This window comes from Asparagus officinalis, chromosome 3, assembly GCF_001876935.1.
Source record: "Asparagus officinalis chromosome 3, Aspof.V1, whole genome shotgun sequence".
Taxonomy (NCBI): Eukaryota; Viridiplantae; Streptophyta; class Magnoliopsida; order Asparagales; family Asparagaceae; genus Asparagus; species Asparagus officinalis.
Window position 1 is genome coordinate 11,679,068 of NC_033796.1, and position 7,078 is coordinate 11,686,145.

The 7,078-nt window shown below is 37.9% G+C and overlaps 2 protein-coding genes across 4 annotated transcripts; one reads left to right on the forward strand and one right to left on the reverse strand.

Annotated features, from left to right (window-relative positions):
• Window positions 302-3,160, reverse strand: LOC109833006 (protein IQ-DOMAIN 14-like). Of its 2 annotated transcripts, XM_020400532.1 has the most exons (4): window positions 2,910-3,160; window positions 2,446-2,814; window positions 1,323-1,559; window positions 302-1,097 (listed from the first exon to the last, which is right to left on the reverse strand). In XM_020400532.1, exons 2-4 carry the CDS (start codon window positions 2,719-2,721, stop codon window positions 543-545), a joined length of 1,068 nt encoding a protein of 355 aa, XP_020256121.1. In that variant the 5' UTR covers window positions 2,722-2,814; window positions 2,910-3,160; the 3' UTR covers window positions 302-542. The 2 variants fall into 2 exon arrangements, with proteins under 2 accessions (XP_020256121.1, XP_020256120.1); XM_020400531.1 differs by lacking the exon at window positions 2,910-3,160 and having other exon boundaries at window positions 2,446-2,899.
• On the forward strand, window positions 5,154-7,021 carry LOC109833009. Of its 2 annotated transcripts, none has more exons than XM_020400534.1 (6): window positions 5,154-5,269; window positions 5,409-5,567; window positions 6,190-6,276; window positions 6,361-6,486; window positions 6,582-6,677; window positions 6,777-7,021. In XM_020400534.1, exons 1-6 carry the CDS (start codon window positions 5,173-5,175, stop codon window positions 6,851-6,853), a joined length of 642 nt encoding a protein of 213 aa, XP_020256123.1. In that variant the 5' UTR covers window positions 5,154-5,172; the 3' UTR covers window positions 6,854-7,021. The 2 variants fall into 2 exon arrangements, with proteins under 2 accessions (XP_020256123.1, XP_020256124.1); XM_020400535.1 differs by having other exon boundaries at window positions 6,780-7,021.

Here is a 7,078-nt window from a genome sequence, read left to right on the forward strand (position 1 = left end):
ACCCAAGCCTTAAAGAAATATTTTTTTTTACGAAAAAGTCTTTGGTCTTTGTATTTTTGCAATAGAAGTGAGGTTTTTTTGATAGAAGAGGGTTTTTTTTAATATTGTTGGAGCTCCTAGGAGCTCGTTGGAGCTACATAAAATAAGGAGGTGCTCCCAAGGCTTATTTTTATAATTTTTTATTTCAAAATGCTTGAGAGCTCTTGAGAGCTTGCTGACTAGGACTCCCAAATGGGAGCTTGATGCATTTGCTCTTAGCTGAGAAGACAAATATATGTGCAGTTTCATCAGACTTCAGTCAGAATAATAAAGCTCTACAATTTCCTTTCTCTAAAAAAATTAAAATAAGCTGAAATGGGCAGAGCAGAATCTAAATCCCAGATTCTTGAAACCCAGACACGATAATTCTGAATAGCACGAGTATATGGACTTCTGTTCAACATTCCTGCAGACATTCTTCTTTTATAAACACACACTACATCTTTATATAATGTGTACTTAGTAACTTTTCTGGTGTTAAATTCTCTAAAAAGCATACTTTTCTAAGGATAGTTTAGTTCACTAAAGAGCTCATACGCCATTAACGATCTCGCATACTGAGTACTCGTCATCACAGTGCTCGTGGACCCACATTCACTCTCTTGCAGCGAAATACTCGATCTATCAAGCTTCACATAACAAGAATTTCTCTGCATCCGACCCCCTCTGGAGCTACTTCTCCCTTCAATCGACGGCCTCCTTTGCTTCGGTGCGCTATGAGACCGAGCCTTGGCCCTCGAGGACTCGGTGTTTGCCATGTAACTAGGGAACAGAGGGCAGTCTTGGATTGAAGGGGTCGACAAATAAGGAGGGCTGCTGATTTCTGAAGTGATGAAGTATTCCGCAAAGTGGCCGCTGTCGGCTTGTGGGCTTTTATGATCGGTTAAGATTGAGCGAGAAGGCGAGGGTTCTCGGCTTGGGTCTCTTTTGTATGGCGTATTGGTTGCAGAATAGGAAGTGGGTAGCCTTTGGTCTTTCCTATGGATGTTTCTGCTCTTTGCGCTGCTCCTTGGTTCCCCGATGTCCATCTCTACTATCCTAATGTTTTCTTCCATTTCCTGCACCGAACAACTGAATGATTCCAAAGGCAGCTCTTGAATGAAAAGCAGTACTTTTTCATTTTGAGAATGGTTTCCTTAGACACAACTAATAAGGTGGTCATCAGCGAAACCCCCAGAGTTAAGGGGGGTTTTCTGAAACTAACCGATTCAATTTGTATCTAGGATGTTTCACTAAGATGTATCTAAGGAAAAGTAGTGCTTCTTGGAAAACTGATTACTTACGTAGGACTGGCGTGATCTTGATTCCTGCGGTGATCTCCAGTGATTATTTTGCCGATGGTGTGACATGGCGTGTGCTTCTTCCAGCATCCGAAGCCTCTGCGTTCGAACTCTGGCTTGAGCTGTCACCATTGCTCGTATTCTGCGGAGAGTTGCAGTTGCTTGCATTCTCACAAGGTGACCTCTTATTAGAGCTTGCAATTTCACTAGGCCTTTCAAAGCACATAGAGCTTTCCTTGCCTGTAAAAATTTCCGGATTTCATTTAGTATTGTTATAGTATAGCTTATCAGCACAAAATACTCAAACTGGATTCGCGAAACAAATGATCTGTTTGCTTCATGGTGCAACCTTCAGTCGGTCTGACATTTTCCTTTGTGTTGATTTCAATTCTACGCATATGATTTCCCGGCCACTTTTAATTTTATGTTTCAGTTAAAATCATGACATACTTCACATCAGTATTGGATCTTTGGCACGACTCTCACTCAATTCACAAAGAGAATAGGATTGTATGGCAATTGTCACCCGCTGATTTATTTTAAAAAAAGAGAAATAGGCACTGTTTTCACCCCCCAAGAAAATTTTGTTTGACAAAACAGATATTACGAAGGATTCGACTCTACTTTGTTGAATTTTGATACTCAGATCAGTCATATAATACGCAGCCCATCTACTTTAGTTATTATACGTTATAAGCTCTGTTATAACTAGCAATATCTATATTTTCCTCCTATATTGTTATAAAATGCACTCTTTTAAAAAAAATTAGGTAAGGCCCTCATCCTCCAAAAAAAACATTTTCCTGTAATAAATCACAGATGAAAGTTTGCTGTTTCCTTAATCAATATCTCTTTCCCACAATACTATATCCTAAACCTGTCACTGTTTCCCGAGTTCCTGTTTCCCGAGTTCATACCATGGAAAACCTCCGAATTTGACTTTAGTTACTGTGAAATCTTCACAAACAAAAAAATCCCACATCAATTCTACATAAATATTCACCGTAAACATTTGTAAATTTACTTACACTCAGTTTGAAATTCATACCAGATGAGCTCTGAAAACCGACTGGATCTTAATCGCCGCAGCCTCCTCATTTACTTACACTCAGTTTGAAATTCATACCAGATGAGCTCTGAAAACCGACTGGATCTTAATCGCCGCAGCTTGCCTCTTCTGATCCACATCCGAATCCGACAACCTCCGTGCATGCCCACGCACGCTCGCGGACTTCTGCTCCAACGCCGTCCCCGTCGATGACCTCCGGAAGCTCCATCTCTTCTTCTCCTTCACGGGAGGCGTCGATAACGGGCCGGACTGCATGACAGGATCCAGCCCATGTTTCTCCTTCTCCTTCTTGCCAGTCAAGAAGAGCCTCAGCCATTTTGCTGCCTTGCCCATCTGCTCGCATTCACGTTGCTTGCTTTGTCTTCTGTCTGTATTTATTTACGCGCAGTCCAATGTGAGTTCTTGCTTGTTTATCGGGCAAGGGGCCTGCAGGGGGGAAAAAAGAAGAAGTAAATAATATGGAGGGAATTTCCTCAGAGAGCCATTTGCCAGAGTCCTGGTGGATTTGTTAGTAGAGTTACTTGTTTCTATAAAAAAAAAATCCTTGCTGTTAAATAAAGGGAGTAGTCAGAGGGAGGCATGTGGGGATCTGTATAGAATAATGGCGCCGGCTGAGGAGGGCGAGGCCCGCTGTCTCAGCTCTTGACAGCAACTGGTCTTTTGGGACCCTGCAACTTTGGCACAAGAGCTTGTTTTTATTTGTTCACAGGAAAGAGAGAGAATCTAATTTTCCGTAGAGTCTACTGTAAGGTATCTACTTCTATATATCCTTGTTTCTTCCGCTTTTTTTTTTTCTAGGTAAGTTTTCAGATACTGTGCATAGCTTTTGCTCATTCATGAAGCATTGATGGAAGTAAAGAGGCTGGGGTTTGTTTGAAGAGGACAGCAGTGGATGTGAGTAGTGATAATTTGTATTGGATCTCACTTCTTTGCGGTGATGAGTAGTGATGCCTGTACGCATGCATTATGCTACTCTTGTACTCTTACGCATTAAAAAAAATGACACCCTTTTTTCCCATAAATTGTAAAAAAGAAATTATAAGTTGCAATGGATCTCACTTCTTTCTTTGTGTTTAGGAGTACGGAATTAGTGTAACTTTTGTAATAAGTTTGTCCTTTTCCCAGTGGATATGGTCCACTTACCTGTTAGTCTTCACTGCCACGTAACTAGTAACCTTTCACATGTGTTAATATTTCTACAGAAAGGGTATTTCTTTTTCTTCTTGGTGAATTAATTTCCTTACGCTCGAACCTCTCCTACTCAGATGAGGCATACTATCTTTAGAGATAAGATGTTGAATTTTGTTGTCTAGTCGGGTGTTTGGTTCAATTTCTAGAAATTATAGGAAATGTTTTCCACCCAAAATATGATTTCCTTGTATTTTTCAATTTCTAGAAATTATAGGAAATGTTTTCCACCCAAAATATGATTTCCTTGTATTTCTTTAAAAAATTATAGGAAAAGTTTCACCCAAAATATGATTTCCTTGTATTTCTTTAAAAAATTATAGGAAAAGTTTTAAGAAGTCAAAAAGTACTAATTTTTTTTTTTTTACTTTGCTTGTTTTGTTCAAAACAAAAAAAAAATAGCTCATAACTTTATAGAAAATGAGTATAGGAAGAGTTTTGTTGATTAAATAAGGAAGGTGTCAGATTTCTGTTGATTTCCTCTCATTTTGAGAGGAAATTTTTTTTATAAAATTTGGTAGTTTTTGATATTTAATAGAAAATATTTTTATAAATTTTTTGTTGCACAAAACACAATTTGCAGAAATCTATAGAAAACTTTTAATTACAAAATTGTCATTGTTAGATATTTTAAGAAAAGTTTTCTTAAAAAGTGTGCAACCAAACAGCCCTTACACTTGATCAAGATTTCCAATTTCCAATTTCCATATTTTCTTAAAGATACTGCATGTTATAAATTTTATCTAATGTATTGAATTGGAATTTCATAATTTTCATCAAGATCTAACTTGAATTTCAAATTTTCATCCAGAAGAAGAAACCCTCCTGCAACTTGTTCCGGCCAGAATGTCTGAATACTGAGGAAACCCCATAATGTAGGAGTAACTTATATCGAATGGATTCCTAGAGCCATACTTGCTGTTGAATCTTCAGTTAATTGTGGATAACCCCTGTAGTATCCATGTTTTTTACTCGCAACCCCTCCAGTTTTGTTGTCACAGATAGACCACCTGAATTATTTTTCAACTCTTATACCCTCAGTCGGTTCTATTTGTCCACAAAAAAAATCTCTCACTAATGGTAGAAGGGTAAAATAAAAAAAAAGTCATTCAGGATGTATGTCTCAAAAAAAACTCAAAATAGCGATGCTATAGGGGGTTCTATCTGCAATAAACCCTTGAACTTTTTATAGTTATTTTCTGACACGTATCCTTCAATGTGCTGAGTATGTCCAAACGTATTAAGGTTCATTAATAAGTAAATATAATTTACGCTGACAAACTAGATGCCTGTACTATATGTCTAATCATGACTTGATCTGGGACGATCCTTGTGTCATCACCGTAAGTAGTTAGATTCTCAGGTCTACGTTATGTAAATTAATCTTGTAAGCTCTCAACCCAAACCTAACCAAATCCTATCTAAAGCCAAACCTAGTCAAATTAGAACAAAATCTATGCTTTCAAATGACTCATGCCAGCTATGCGCATGTGTCTTTCAAATTTCAGCATCTCGTAAATCTCTTCAATATCCAGCAACATAACAAATATATTTCCCCATCTCGCCGTCTCCTCCATTCAAACTCCCCTAAGCAATATGAATATGAGAAAAGATATCGTAATTGTTGCTGTTAGTATGCTCATTCACCAAGCAACTTTTTCCTTGTTTCCAGCAAGAGCAGCTGCTAAACTTGGTAATAGTTCGTTTCCTAGCTCTTCTCTGATCTCTCTCTCTCTCTCTCTTTGCTTTCTTTGCTACTACTAGCTGGAGTAATTTTCTCTCAGATAGAAGACTTCATGTTTCCGTTTTGTGTTATATCTGTTTATGATCAGATATTGCATGCAATTTCGTGGAGTGTGGGATGGGAAGCTGCCAGAATTCTCCAAACCGGACATTTGGGTTCGTCTGCGACTGCGCACCTGGCTGGACTCAGGTTGGACCCCAACGAGCTGATGATCCTCTCCGATTCCTTCCATGCATCATTCCCAATTGTATTCTCTTTCTCCCTTTTAATTCTCTGAATATCGGTTTTTAATAGAGTAATGTTAACTACACTGCTATTTGTTTACTGTCTACTACAAGACAGAACAATGCAGAACCTTTTCTCACGACTAGGTATAGGTCAATTTGAGTAAGAATAACAGTAAAAATGCTTGATTGGGGATAAATCTAGAAAGTATTTAGGTGATTCTAAGGGGAAGAAAATAAGAATGTTACCGTTGAGGTAGAGTTGGGAGTTCAACTACTACATGAAGGTGAATTGTAGTGGACCTAACAATTTCACTTTCTGTCACTGGAAACGTTAATAAAGAGCTGCCACATACTTTCACCTGATATTAGGCAACCTTCATAAATAATTGTAGGACCCTAGCATGACGCTTTAATATAGCTTATGTAGCGATTCATTGACATCAGCATGAAGATTAAAGTTAAAGCATGACATAATAGAGAGTGATTAATCAATCACACCAGCTCAAGTATGTATTTTATATTACATATTGTGATGTGATAGAAAAACTAGACATGAGTAAAATTACTGACTTTATTTGACCACAGATATCTTAAACCTGCAATCCAATTGTTGTGACAGTTACCTCCCCTGTTTATTTTCAGGTACCTTAAATTACGCTTGCTACAACGAATCGGTGCCTGAACCACCCAAATCTGTTCCAAAGACTCATAACTTCTCCCTCTTTGATCGTAAATTGTTCTCTCAAATTAAAGAGACCGTAACATCGTAACCTCTCTTTTCTAATTTATTCTGTTTTCGCTTTTACCCTGCAGCATGTTATTGGTCCTATTGTGGACATGGAGACTGCATAAAGACTTCAAGGTTCAAGCATCGATGTGAATGTAAAAAGAGTTATGGCAACATCCTGAATATTACAAACTTCCCTTGTGTCAAAGACTGTAAGTGCCCAAAGGTTAAAAAATAAAAAGAAGAAAAAAAACAGGAAAGTTATAGAAATTGGATTCTGATAGTAAGGTGTTTATTATTTTTGCAGGTACACTGGGAGCAGAATGCTCAAACTTGGGGTTTACATGGACAAATGGCTCGTTTCCACCTACTCCAACCACTTTCTTTCCTAATGGCGGCCACGGTGAGGTTTGATGTTCAAAATGAAGGTTTATTTAAATGTTTTTTTTTTTCGTGTTGATGTTTTTGACTGCATTGTTTGATTATTGTTTGATACATCCAGCAGTTTCCTCTTCTCAAAACTACCTACTGTGGTTCTTCTTCTGCGCAATATCGTTAGTCCTGGCTCAAGCAACATGAATAAAGGTCTAGAATATGGGTACAATAGGCATCAGCTTCTCTTTTACATCTTCGAGAATTTGTAATAAAAAAGCATAAGAGATTTTACTTTCTGATTTCTCCTTGTAAATCTCAAACCCATTCTGTATATCGCTGGGCGAGAAAAGAGGGGGAAAATAAAAATTTAAGCCTCTGCAATTTGCTTGTCTGCTCAGATAACTGCTTAGCAGAAGCAAATTCTTAGTT

What these genes read in the sequence shown, in the direction of transcription:
- LOC109833006 (XM_020400532.1), bottom strand. Translation starts at nt 2,721, where the DNA reads ATGGGCAAGGCAGCAAAATGGCTGAGGCTCTTCTTGACTGGCAAGAAG. An exon ending in CGGTTTTCAGAGCTCATCTG is followed by an intron (nt 1,560 to 2,445) that starts GTATGAATTTCA and finishes AAATTTTTACAG; the next exon opens with GCAAGGAAAGCTCTATGTGC. An exon ending in CAAGATCACGCCAGTCCTAC is followed by an intron (nt 1,098 to 1,322) that starts GTAAGTAATCAG and finishes TGTTCGGTGCAG; the next exon opens with GAAATGGAAGAAAACATTAG.
- LOC109833009 (XM_020400534.1), top strand. Translation starts at nt 5,173, where the DNA reads ATGAATATGAGAAAAGATATCGTAATTGTTGCTGTTAGTATGCTCATT. An exon ending in TCCATGCATCATTCCCAATT is followed by an intron (nt 5,568 to 6,189) that starts GTATTCTCTTTC and finishes GTTTATTTTCAG; the next exon opens with GTACCTTAAATTACGCTTGC. An exon ending in CTTTCCTAATGGCGGCCACG is followed by an intron (nt 6,678 to 6,776) that starts GTGAGGTTTGAT and finishes TGATACATCCAG; the next exon opens with CAGTTTCCTCTTCTCAAAAC.